This window comes from Cynocephalus volans, chromosome 6, assembly GCF_027409185.1.
Source record: "Cynocephalus volans isolate mCynVol1 chromosome 6, mCynVol1.pri, whole genome shotgun sequence".
Lineage (NCBI taxonomy): Eukaryota > Metazoa > Chordata > Mammalia > Dermoptera > Cynocephalidae > Cynocephalus > Cynocephalus volans.
The window spans coordinates 77,709,634-77,723,816 of NC_084465.1; the positions used below are offsets into that span (position 1 = coordinate 77,709,634).

At 33.8% G+C, this 14,183-nt stretch overlaps 1 protein-coding gene across 6 annotated transcripts in view; it reads right to left on the reverse strand.

The window, feature by feature from the left end:
- Positions 1–916: 916 nt before the first annotated feature.
- The window catches only part of DGKB (diacylglycerol kinase beta), a 633,703-nt gene continuing 620,436 nt past the window's right edge, over positions 917–14,183 (reverse strand). For all 6 annotated transcript variants that reach the window (XM_063099140.1, XM_063099138.1, XM_063099137.1 and 3 more), the window contains one exon: positions 917–1,024. In XM_063099140.1, coding sequence (XP_062955210.1) covers positions 917–1,024 — 108 coding nt within the window. The remainder of the gene's footprint in view (positions 1,025–14,183) is intronic.

Consider the following 14,183-nt stretch of genomic DNA (forward strand, 5'->3'; position numbering starts at 1 on the left):
CATTTTAGTCATCACAAAATTAATCATAAGAACCATAAATCTGCTCCACAATGCTTAATTAATTATGCATTAACCCAATTCTCTCCAACATCTTTTTCTGAATCTTTGGTGGGAAACACATTCATTAGGCACATAGTTTAAAACATCTATTTGGTTACTAGTGTGATTATAAATTTTCTTCTAGAGTCTCATGCAGAAAGGAATAAGGCTTGTTATATTACCACACTTTATTGCCAAGTAACAGGTTTTCACTTATTTCCGGAATTAGAAACAAAACTAAAGAAAAATTAAAACGATTTTCTATTTTTCAAGCACAAGAAAACTTTATACCTGATATTTTAAGTTCCACTCAGAAGAGTTAAGATGTTGAAGAAAAACTATTTAGATATAGCAAGTTATTGTAGACAACTATTTAATAAAATCTTTGAATTAAAAGTTTTTCCTCAAGTCATAGGTCAAAGATCATTGATACATTGGTTCTAAAAGGGAAAAGTCTACCGATCTGCAATTACAATCATTTTAGAGTTACTGATTAGCACATATTTATAATTGGAATCACACTGAGAATCACATTTCCCATGGTATTTCCTTTTTTTATGTTTCACAGGTTTTTCTCACAGGTTAGTAAATGGAAATTGGGAAAGATGGGTGGGAGACATAAAAATCTATGGGATTACATGCAACGAAAATATGTAATATCACTTCATGTAAACTTCTGCTTTCCTCATGCAAAGATGCCTATAAAAACCAAGACAATAAATTTTCTAATAGCTGAATTTTACGTTAGCTCAGTAACAAAAACTGTTAAACCAATTCCATGATTTTGCATGAGCAGGAGACTTGAAAAGATTTCCAGTGTAAATGTTCCATGGCCCAATTATGCTAATTAGGTTTCTAAGAATGAAACGATACAGGATTATTCCTTGCTTCGGTTTCTTGTTCTTTTGACGAGAGAGCAGAATAACCCGGTTTTTGGAGGAGGGCCCATCAGCATTGGGGCTTGGTTCTTGTGTGTGATTTTTATCTAGGAAAAAAAAGAGAGAGAGAGAGTAGAGTAGTCTCCAGATACAATACCAATTTCTGAGAATCTCTGTTAAGGTTAATAATATTTCATGAGTTACTGAAATACCACAAGGGTAAAATGTAACTTCAAAGTTTTTACTATTTCAAAATATTTTTAAAAGTAATAAGAATATGCATTAAAATCATATTGCAATCCTCAGGATACTAATGAAAAATAAAAATTAGCTGATTTCACATCATAAATATCACATTACTTCTAACCTCATTTGTATTAACACCCCAAAACTCCTTATTCAGGCTCCATGACTATCTAGTATAATTTCTTGGTCATTAGTTATGTATCATTTATTGAAGGCAGGAAAGGATGCACCATTACAATATTTAGAGTCCCAGTTATAGCCCAGCATGAAGATGTACTTGGTATCAAAGCAAACCTTATTTATCTTGCTAATCAGATTGTTTCTCTCTTTCAACACGAACTACAAGACTTAATTTCAAAACAATCATTAGGAATGAAAGTCAAAAATTAACGTGCATAAAAGGTCAGAAAAGATGAACTAGCTTTCTAATTTGTTAATTAATTGGTAATAGAATAGAATCAAATATTGAAAAGCCTGCTTAAAACACTTTGAGAGACTGTTCTAAAGCTACTCGTTTTGATTTCTTTGATATGAAACTACGAATCACCTTAAATGAGACAACCTTAAAGTAGATTATGTCTGCAATTTTCTCTAATTCAACTCTAAATTAGAGAAGACATTTTATGAATATATGCTATGCTCAAAGCTAATTGAAAGCAATTATCAAAGTGGCATTTTGTCTGTGACTTTAAGATACATTGTAAGATAATAAATGATTCTCATTATGTAATAAAAAGGTCACATCTTGCCTTTGGGCTAGTGACGCTAAGAGTTTTTCAAAAGCAATCTGAGACATTTTCTTTAGTGAACTGCGACTAATACAAGAACCATCGCTTATTAAATATCAGTTGTCACCTGCACAGCATTCCCATCAGAGATGAGTATTTCTTTCAAAAAGAAACACCACCTCATTAAAAGCTGCAAAAAATGTCTTTTAAAGTGCATACCTGACATTTTCAAGTTAAAATGAATATCCCTCACTTGTCATTCACTAATAGCAAAGAAACAAAAAAAAAAAAAAAAAAAAAAAAAAGTACATCACGTGTATAGGATCATTAAAATTGGCACTAGGGCTTTTGGGAAATGGAAAATTCACATTCTAGAAAGACAGAAGTATGTAAAAAAACCTTGAAAGAATGAACAATTTTATTTAAGTCTGTTGGAATCAGGTTATTCTGGAAAGATTCTGTGTTCTTCTCTTTACTGTAAAAATAAATTGCACCCATAAAAGGCCACCAGGCTAAACCACCCCCAAACTCTCTGGATATCTGACTTTATTTTATTTTTGTTATGAACTTTGAACTGGGGAATTGATAGCCAGATAGTTAAGATGCCAGAATGCACCTATCTCTGTATATTGAAAAATGATCTCTACCAGATTTTCTCTCGATAATACCTCTTAAAATTACACTGTACCTTATGCCATTGATTTTTAAACTCCTCTGAATCCTAGCTTTACATAGGATTTAATTATAGCATCATTCATTATTTATTAATTTCACAAAATTTATTTATCCCCTACTATGCTTCAAACACTGAACCAGGAACTTTGAACAGCCAATGCACAATATCTGCCTTCAAGAAATAATTATATAGTAGGAAAGAGAAATTGAACAAGCACAATCAATAGTGTTACAAATGCTGAAATAAGAGGCTAATCAGAAAGTCATTTTTTTTAATGTTGAAAATGAAAATAAATAATTTTACACACATATGTAATTTTTAAATGAGTACCTGGGGAAGCAGTTGTCACATATTACTTAAGTGATAATCTTAGATTCAAATAGAACATCAGCAGCTAAAGGAAGAAGGTAGAAATTTCTGATTTACAGTTCCTGGACTAAATCCTTTAGAAAGTATAATAGTGTTAGGACATTTTGGAAAATACGATAATTATTACCAAATTGTTGTTAAGGCTTTGGAAGAAATATATCTTTCCAGTCATTTACATAAAGTTAACACCAAAAACAAAGCATAGACAAAATGCCACATAATTCTTGTCTATGAGATTTTGTTTGTTCTTTGTGTTTTTTTAGGTATTTGAATTTTGTTTGATCATGACTACATTCATATTGGAAATTCTTTTTTGGAATAAATCACATGTTCTTATTCCTTTGAAAAACAGCACAGTATCTCATTTAGTACTGTTGACATGATGGGACTGACTAATCCATGTTACTGACTAATACATTGTTCTTGTTTTCCGTTTGTAAGCAAGAAAAGGGCCAGTCCTATTTTTAAAATTATCTATAACCTGTCTTCTTGGTTGTTTCATCACTCCTGTGGTCAAAGTACACTCGTTCTTTAATCTAACTTTATTACTGTAAAAATTAAGTCCACATCCCTTTTGTCTGCTGTTTATAGTAATAAGAAACTATTGTATTTTCCTCTTGGTCAGGGGAGATAACATGGAGGAAACTAGCATTCGAGAAAGGTCTATTATGTATCTGGGCACTTTGCATACATTATCTCATTGGATAATTACACGTCTTTGTATATCGGGCAGAAGCAAAAACTCCTTTATTAAGAATGAGAATAATTCCAGGCTAGGTAAGTTGCTGGTGTTATGGTCACAGGATATCCAAGTGTAGGCTTCAGGAAGCTGTGGAGACTCAAGTGTAAACTCAGGCTCAGATCTCTCACATGGGGGAAATCTGAGAGACCCATAATAATGACTCACGTGCCTGTTTTGTATGCATTAAACCCTTCTGTATTTTTATCATTATTATTTTTAAGTCTCCTATCTCCTAGAAAAATACCAATGTGTAAAGATTTTATCCTCAAAGACCTTAGAATGTACTAAGTTTCAGCAGTCTGTGGGCGTAAACTAAATGTAGGCTCTCTCTGAGAGCTTGCATCTTTTAAGAGCCAGGTAGTTACTTCTCAGCTGTTCCTTGATACATCAAATATTTATGGAGCACCATCTATGATTTTGACTGATTGGTTTCTAAGAGAATCTGAGATGATAATTGAAAGAGAATTGTGGGCAATCATAAATAATGGTGATGGGGAACCTAGAAGTTGGACTGGCTGCATGGAGGTAGAAAAGCATTGCTTTAATGATGCAAGATAAAGATTGTCAGCAATAGAATGTTGTCCTCCTTTAAAAACTCCTCAGTTCTACCTATCAACTACTCCTTTGGAAAGCAACAGAGGCAGAAGAAAGGGATTTCTACTGCCCTGTGATTCTTTCTACTTCTGTCTTCCTATTTCAAAGTAAGATTAATCACATTTAAAAATATAAACATGAGAAAAATTAATTTCAGTTTGTTTTATAATTATTCAACACAAAATAAGGATGTACAAGTTGAAATCAGTAACTGGATCACAGATTACAAGGCAAAGTTTTCTTGTTTCTGTTACATCATTAAGGTTGCATAGTGTGATAGCTACACCAAATAATTGTAATACTAAGAATGATAGAAAGAGTAAAACATAAAAAATATATATTTGGCTCTTGCTCTGTGCCACGCTATACGCTAAGTGCTTCACACATGTTATTCAGGTGCTACCTTTTTTACCCACCTCTTTGAGTTGCTCTCAACAAAAATCAACTCACATAAAAAGTTGTGACTGAAGAGTGTAGAATTGAAGTATGATTTCATAAAAGGGATAGAAGAGGAATTTTATGTCTCACAGCACACAGGAATGATGTCTATTCCCATCAGACATTTGTGTTCCCTCCAAAGATTTTCTTTAGTCCAACTAAAATTGGAGAACAGAAAGATGGGTCTTTCCTGATTAGTTTTCCAGACAGTATTTGGCCCAGCTCATTCCTATTTCCTTTCCTGGTTCCCTGTTTTTCTGCGTGAAATATTCCCAACATCCTTTATTATGAAGAGTAACATCTCTCTTCCTCTTGTTATATGAACACATCACCCAGCACCCTCTCCCTCAGGGCTTATCAAAGCATGTGATAAGATTGAAATAAAAGTGAATCTATTCTCTTTAAGGAATTCTCACACCTGCTATTGAGAAAAAAATATTTTTTTAAATTTTATTTTTACAATATGTAATTTTATCCTCCCAACAACCCTGGGAGGTATGTGTCAATATTCTTATTTCTAGAGCAGAAAGCAATTTAGACAAATTCTATAACTCACCTAGCATCACTCAAGCAAAGTTCAAGAGCTGGGTTTGAGAGTTGACTCTCTTCAATCTCCCAAGCTCTCTTGCAAATTCCCACCTCTGCACCTTTGTGCTAGTTATTACTGTGGAGACTCTTTCCTCATTTTTTTTTATTTTGCCAATCAAATTTCTATCCCTGTCCTGTCCAGCTTAAATCACACATTACTGTGCAATTTCAAAGCACAAGGATAAAAAGAAGATTCTAAATGCCCTCACAGAGGAAAAACAGGTCATTTACAAAAAATAAAAATAAAAAATAAAAATCAGCATGGCATCAGGCTTCTCAAAAACATTAGTGCTAGAAGACAACGGAGAAACTCCTTCAAACCCCAGAGGAAAAGTTAATTTTATCCTAGAATACTATACTTAGTCAATGTATTGATTAAATGCAAAGGTAGAATGAAGACATTTTCAGTCACAAAAGGACTTAGAGAATTTACCTCTTATATACACTTTAAAACATATTGAGGCTGTTCTTCAGGAAAAATAAATGAGTGAGCTAAGAAAGAGATTATAAAAACAGAAAATTTTACTGAGACACAGGATGACAGATTTGCAAGAGACCTGGAGAGAAACCTTCAGGAAGGGTGTCCACAGACTACGAGAACTGGCACCGTTGTTAGAAACGCAGACTTCCCAGTTCCACCCTAAGTCTTCTGAATCAGATTCCGCTTTGTAACAAGAGCCCCAGGTGATTCATATACATAATTAAATTTGAGAGTGGGCTGGTCTATTTGTCATTTTACTTCTCTTTCGAAGAGACAAGGCTAATAATCTGTTGACTGACTGACTGGACGACTGAGTTAATGATCAGTACCATTTTGTACTCACACCCCAAGAAAATGGCTGAGAGCTAATACTAATGGAAACAAATATCCTAATTTATTCAACTTTAATTACCTTTGTTGTTAATCTATTAGGTACCAGCTGACTTCAGTTTAGTGCTGGAAATTTCAAGTTGAATAGACTTTTTTAAAACCTGAGGTGTTTATAGTTTAATGATAATAATGAATCTGCAATAGTAGAATGTGATATGCATTGTGCTGCAGAGGTATTCTCAGGATTGTGCAATGGGAGCACACACACACACAATGCCATTTAGATAACTAAGGAGATACAGTGACATAATTAAACTTGAGTTTTATTTAAAATCACTCTGGCAGCATAGATTAGGGACTGGGTGCCATAACAGAGGCAGGGAGATCAGGTAGAAGGTTAATGTAGTAATCCAGAAAAGAGGCGAAATGGACTTTAGTTATGGCAGTGCTGATGGAAACAGAGTAGGGCAGATTTAAGAGATATCAAGGAGGCACAATGTACAGGACGTGATAATTGATTGGATTTATGGGATACTGGAAAAAGGGAAGATTCTAATATGACTTCCATGCTTTTGCTTTTAGTTGTTATGTGTGTGCTAATGCTTTCTATAGAAAGTGAAGCAGTTTTGGCAGGGCTGGGAACCAGGAAGTTGGTTGGTGAATTCAGTGTTGAGTGGAACAGTGTGAAGGAGATGTTCAGTGTCTTTTGGATATATGCTTCTGGTGTTGAGAGGGAGAAAAGGTCTCGAGACAGATTTGGGTTTGATAAGCCTGTAATAATACTGTTGGGAAAATAGAATAATTTAATAAGGTCCCCTCACCTTAGATCTGGTTGTGGATGGTGTGGCCTAGTCTTTGAAAGCAAGTTGTGTGTGGGTGAAGTTAGTGCGTATGCGTGGAGTCGCCACCTGGCTGGCAGTGACTGCCTCGGGTGTCTGCCCCGCATGGCCATGCTCTCAAACCTATGGCTCCAAGGACCATTTTGTCTGTTACCTAGCTCAGTGACCCGCGTGTGAAGGGTTTGTGACCCAGTCTGGACAATGGGGTTGAGGGGTCTGTGAGCTCCAGACCCAGCCCTAACTCGACAAATACCATCAACTGAGAAGAAATTACTGAAGGACAGTGTGGCAAAAATGAACAGCAGGTGTTAATTTTGCAACTGGGGAATATGAACATTTAAGGGTGAAAAAGGAGAATGACATCCTGGGAGGGATACGAATTCAAAGAACAAGAGAGGAAGGAGGAAAATTAGAAAAAGTGCCATCATATAAATATTTCCAATCAGTTTTCAGTGTGGCATTTTTCTCTATTAGTTAACAATGAAATCTTCAAATTGCATGAAGTTAAGCCAGACATGCCTCAGTTTGTCACAATGGTCTGCATATAAGTGACATAAACTATTAAATTGTTAAACCTAGTTCTAAATATAGAAATCATTATATTTGGAAGTTATATATTATTGCAGGATGTTTAAGTAGATGCTCTTGCAATTCAGGGGTTGGCAAACATTTTCTGAAAAGGGCTAGATGATGAATGTTTTAGGCTTTGGGGGCTATGTGGTTTCTGTCTAGACTACTCAACACTGCCTTTGTAGAGCAAAGGCAGTCTTAGACTGCATGTAAATAAAAGGGCATGGCCATGTTGCAAGAAAGTTTATGTATGGAAACAAAATTTGCATTTAATTTCACATTACGAAAATTATGCTTCCCTTGATTTTCTTGAACCACTAAAAAATGTGAAAAACTTTTTTAACTCTTAGGCTGTATAAAAACAGGCAGCTGGCCAGATTTGGCTCATAGGTAATAATTTGCTGAACTTTGATGTAATTAAGTCAAATACTAAATATTAAATCTAGAATTATGAGGTATAAGGTAGGTGAAATAAATTTTAATTTAAAATCATGACTTATTGGGTCAATAGCTAAAAAATGGATAAACATGGAAATAATTTTTTATGGCACATCTTTGCTATACGAAGTGCCACCATTCACAATTCATTCTGTGAAAATTCTGAATTATAGACTAACATTTCTCAAATACACTAATATGCTAACTGATTAAATTTGGTTTAAATACATAATCTCTTTGATTCTCATTGCTTTGCTCCAGAGTGAGCTTAGTAATATTGAGGTTCTTTGGAATCACCTCAACAGGTAGCATTTTCCTTTTTAAATATTCTCCCTGTATGTAGCCAAAATTTTCTTTCCCTGCTTCATTTCTTTTAAGAGTTTATTATCATTGGATTTATTCAGCTGCCTTAAAAATAAATGGGGTTTTCAGAGCAAAATAAATGCCATACAATAACTGTGGGGAGAGCTTAATTTAGCAATTACCTAGAACATTAAAAGTACCTAGCTTAATTCTGAAATAAGATAGTCTCTTTCCAATAATGGAAACCATTTTGAATTCCTGCGTGTAGCTGAGCCATGTGACAGCAGGAATAAAGTACATGCTAAATTTTTCAGGTTCATAACTGCCAAAAAACCAACTAAATGAAACCTAAGAATTTTCTAAAATCCTTTGCTGGCTGCTGTATGATTCTAGCCATTACTTTCTGGAATGATAATTTCTAATTTTAATGTTAAAGTCACTGATCTAACATAAAAATCAAATCTTTCTGAAGATTTAAAATAAAATGTTTAAGAAATGGTATTGAGAGATTTACTTGGTGATGAAATTCACAGAAATTTCAAACATGTATGGAGAAGAGAACACTTTTTTTCTGAAAATGGTGGGCTATTTGGCCACATTACAAGGGAAAAATTCATACCTGGATTTGAAATCTCTTTTAAGATATAAATTTTGTTCTCCTTTCCAAAATATTTGTATGGCTCTAAGTTGGTTGCCAGGAAGGGCAAAGACATTTTTAAAGCATTTTTATTATTTCCATGCCTCCACGAAGAAATTATGCCCACAATTTTAACCCAATAACTATTTATCTTTTCCTTGGGCATTTCCAAATCTTTGGTCACATGGAAAAACAAAAACAGGATTAAATAAAACAAAAAATTCCTCTCCCTGACTATAAAAATTATATTTACTACTTGTGGTTTTCCTTTCTTATAATATTCAAATAAAGTTTCTGATACGGTCTTTTTTATTTTGCATAGGGGTTAAGGATATGAACTCAGGACATAAGGCAAGGGTTTGATTCTCAGCTTGGCCACTAGCCAGCTATAAGAATCTGGCCAAAGAATCTCACATTTTTGTGTCTCGGTCTGTTTTTGCTAAAGGAGTGTTAACAATAGCACCTATTTTATAAGAACACTGTAAGTACGAAATGAGGCTATGAATGTCATATATGTACTTAGTAAATGTTACCTATTATTCTTAGTGTAATTTTGTTTAGTACAGCAGAAAAACACATTTTGTTAACCCTCTTCTATCTGAAACAACAAGGCTTTCTGGATTCCTGGGTGGCAGTGGCATTGGGAGATGGCATATTATGTCCATCTGCCTTCTCCCTAAAGAACCTGGCAGTATTCCTGCCACATGCCAGATTCCACTTTTACCCAAAGGAAAGATCAGGAAAAAATCAGTGTGGAGCATTTACTAACCAACAGAGAGTCCTCCTCCCCACCCCCCAAGGGAGTTCAATAAGCAATATGTCCACACTGTCTTGTAAGAAACTTCTTCAATGGCTCAATTCCTAGACTCAGCCATACCCTTGGCTACTTGGAGCATCACACCACTGACCTGAAAAACTTTCCTTTAAATGTTGAACTATTTCATGGTAATCCAATTGGGTATGGATGTCCAATTTTGATATCCTATCCATAAAAAATTGCCAAGACCTGGTGTAATGACAATTGACGATCTTAAGAATGCCTATACATTGATTAGGGAGCATAGTTTAGTTGAACTAGTACTGGAATAGAGAGGAAACTACCTTATTGTTTTCCAAATTCTCCTATTTCAAGGAATTGTTCCATCATTTATTCAGTTTCTCAAGACACCCTGACACCTTCTTTTCTTTACCTCCCATAACCAATCCATTACTAAATCTGATCAGTTTTATTATTCAAATATTTTTGTCTCTTGATATATATATATTTTTCCTTCTGTTACCACCATCTAAGTCCTGAACAATTGAAGTCCCCTAACTGGTCATTGCCTCCTCCTCCAATCCACTTCCCCCCAGAATGATCTCGTCCCTGTGCACACCTGCTCACATCCCTCTCTTGCTTAAACCTCTATTCACTTCCACATGACTCTTAAACCAAAGCTAATAAAATCCCTCCTGTGGGCTTCAAGGTCCTGCTGATTTTCATTCAATCACCTGCCTCACCCCACACCTCTCTTCTTCCTCTCCAACATCCACCTTGTCTTCTTTCAGATCCCTGTACACACCAGGCTCCTTCCCACTGTGTGCTCTTTTCTTTGTATAGGAAGCTCTTCCCTCCCTTGTGCCTAGTTCCGTCCTCCTCAAGTTCGCGTTCTCAGATCAATTTTGAGTTTCTTTGAAAGCCTTCTCGGATTTCCTATGATGTAGTCAAATCCCCCTATTATACCCTCACATGGTACAATAGTACCACAGTTCATAGCACCAGGAAACTTTCACTCACAGACCTCATGTCATTGTTGAAATTTTACATTTGTGTTGCTATCTGAGTAACATGCACCTGCAGTGAGTTCAGAATCATGTGTCGTTTTGTTTTGTTTTCTCTTCTTTGTAACACTCTAGGACAAGATGTCAGCACCTTCATGGGGAAGGAATTCAATAGGCATTTGGTAAAGGAATGAATAAATGAATCACTGATACTCTTGACTTGGTTTGAACAAAATAGTTGTATTCACTTCTTAATTTGTATTTATTGATTTGAAAGTCATGTTTAGTAATATCTATTTTGTTCACCCCACGTAATTGTCATGAGAATGACACAATATAATACTGTATGTTAAAACTCTTTGAATTTTTAAAACCTTCTTATATGAAATATGTGCAACTGTGTTCTGAATATTCAAGAAAATAAAAACTAAATTATTTAATTTTATTCAGTTTATTTATTAAACATTTTAAGTTCAAGTTTTTATTTGAAATCGGTAATTCATCCTGGGAAGACACTGGACCAGTGCTTTGTTAGTGGATAAGAAGACTTACTCTTTAAAATTTTCAGCAATGCAAATTGTTGCTTTTTAACAAAACCTTTAGACTACTTAGCCTTATTCTCGAATTTCAACAGCAAAATCAAAGGAAACAAAGAGCTACATAATGACCAGAAGGCAAATGTGAGAGAAAGATCAGGCTCAGGGCTAGTGAGTGTATAGTTTGCATCCACCAGCAGAGAGATCTCTTACTGCTAAAGAAACCAAGCCTATATACAATGTTCAGTGGAAAATCACATTTTGCTAAGTCATCTTCTATCTGAAACAATAAGGGTTTCTGGATTCCGTGGGTGCTAGTGGCATTGGGAGATGGCTTATTGATATTCTATATTGGTGAATTTAAAAATAAATAAAAATAAATAAATTAAAAAATAAAAAAAGAAATGGCACTGAAAAAAAAGAAACCAAGCCTATGTATCAGTCTGATGATGTCCATTAACAAGATTACTTCTAACTTTACCCATTGTAGAGGAAGATATTCAATTTTGAACTATGTGAATATTGGTACTCTTGAATGCTAATGACACAATTCCATTTGGTACATACGATTTTATCATTTTTAGCATATTTAGTCTTGGATCATGTCAATATAAATGTATAAGTTGTTACATATTTGGCATAATTTTTGCCTTTATGTGTTTCTGGACATTATGTCCAATTTGGGCTTGGAGTTCCTATCAAAGAATATGAATGTAAGAGGCACATATCTTTTAAGCAAAATATAATTACTTGAAACTAATGACTAGATTAATTCAGTTTTCAAAATAAAGAGTAAGTGAATGATTTAGGTTTATTGACAATATTTAAATTAAATGTATTAAAATGAAGAATTATAAAAAGGTAAGTCTATTTGTAAACATAACATTTGGGATAATTTTAAAATATAATACGGCAAGAAAAAAATATTTAAAATGTTTTTGCGCAAAATGCAATCAAATCTAATCAGTTTGGCATTAATTAAGCTCTAATAATGTACTTCAGTATCTTTCCTAAGTAGTGTGATCCGCTTCCCTTTCATCCACGTCGATTTGTGCACATTACAGTGTCATCATAATTTTAAAACATACTGAGAAAATGACAGAGCTGCAAAATTAAAATAAATGATTAATGGTATTTTTTTTTCATCTTTTGTACTAATAGGTATTACCGAGCCTTTAAATTAATAGAGCTGTCAAGCTCATGGGTGTTACAAATCCAGCAATGAACCAAAATGGAAATTATATTTTCCAGAGACACCTAAAGATGACAGTTTAGAATATTTTAAATTTTAATTAGTAGGTGCAAAACAATTGTTTTGTTCCTCCGTAACCACTGCAAATTAATTGGAAATTAGTCACAACCAATGCTTTTTTTTTAACAATCTGATATAAAGAGATTGGTGCTTTATACCTTGACATTATTGTTTGGGGGCCAGAAAGCACACATGCAGTAAATTGCATTGTCAATTACAAAAACAACGACTGTTGTGAAATTAAGAAAAATTATGCAGAGGTAAACAAAACTAATTGATGCATAAGTAACAGGGGAACACACAAAATAATGCCCAACTAAACACTTAATGTGTCTGCCTTTGAAAAAAATTAAGGCTTAGAAAGGTAAATTTATGTGAAGCTTTTACCAATGAAGACTTAGGTAAAAGAATGCTTTTGGTTTATGTTTTATTTAACTGCTTTCGGGGCCTTACTACCTCTCATACCTTGAAATATATACAACACAAGAACAGCAGTTTGCTTATTTAAGTGTTTCAAGATGGCAGAAGAGCATTAGTTAATTTTTTATTCTTCAACATATCACCATTTAGTCTCATTAAATAACAAGCGGTAATATTTCCTTCTTTAAGAGTTAGACTTATTCTGTATTTAAATATTAGGCAAAATGCAATTTCTGGGAACTTCAGAAAAATATTCATTTTCTATATTACCTGTGAAGCATTTTCGTTCTGACAACTTATGGGTTACTCTTTTTGTTTTATCACTAAAAATACATGTTCCCCTGTTTTCGGTTTCTCCCCCTTCTAAGTAAGCCATTAGAGCACCATAAGATTCTTAAAAAAAAAAAAAATGGTGTGTCTACCAAGTCAGCACGTGTTATTACAATAGTTGTGTAACTTTTAAGGAAAAAATAATATTCCTATCAAAGTTTTAAAACAAGACTAATTTCCAGGAAATCAACCAGGTACATTAAATATTATTTAACAATATTTAAAGTTAACCAATTTAATGCACATATAATAAGTCTACTACAGATAACTTTCACAGCACTATTCTATTCTAGATAAGTTTTAACATAATTTTATTTTTTAGGTAATTATTAAAGATGTTAAATATTGTAGTGAAATGTCTTTTCCAATATGAGTTTATTTGTACATGATAATGGGAAAATAATAAAAGTCACTGCTATATTCTGTAACACTTTGGCCACATTTCAAAAAGATGTCAAATTTTGTCCCACCATAAAATAACATTGTTTTCACTTTTTCTTTATAATTCGGGATTACAGGGAAGTTAGTCTAAATTATGAAAAAGAATAAAATTCAGGTGCATTATTAAATATAACAATATAGTCATCCCTCAGTATCTATGGGAGAATGGTTTCAGGATCTCCCACAGATACCTAACTCTGTGGAAGCTGAAGTCCTTTATATAAAATGACATAATATTTGCATATAATTTATGCACATTCTCCTGTATACTCTAAATCTCCACTGGATTATTTATAATACCTAATACTATGTAAATGCTATGTAAATAGTTGTTATACTGTATTGCATTGGGAATAATGACAAGGAAAATAAGTCTGTACATGCTTAGTACAGACAATTTTTTTAAAAAGTATTTCAATTCTAGGTTGGTGGAATTCACTGATGTGGAACCTATGGATACAAAGGGTCAAATGTACTTAATATTTACCATAAAATAACTAATACTTTTTCAGTGTTCCTAAATGTGGTGTTGTAATTTTCAACAACC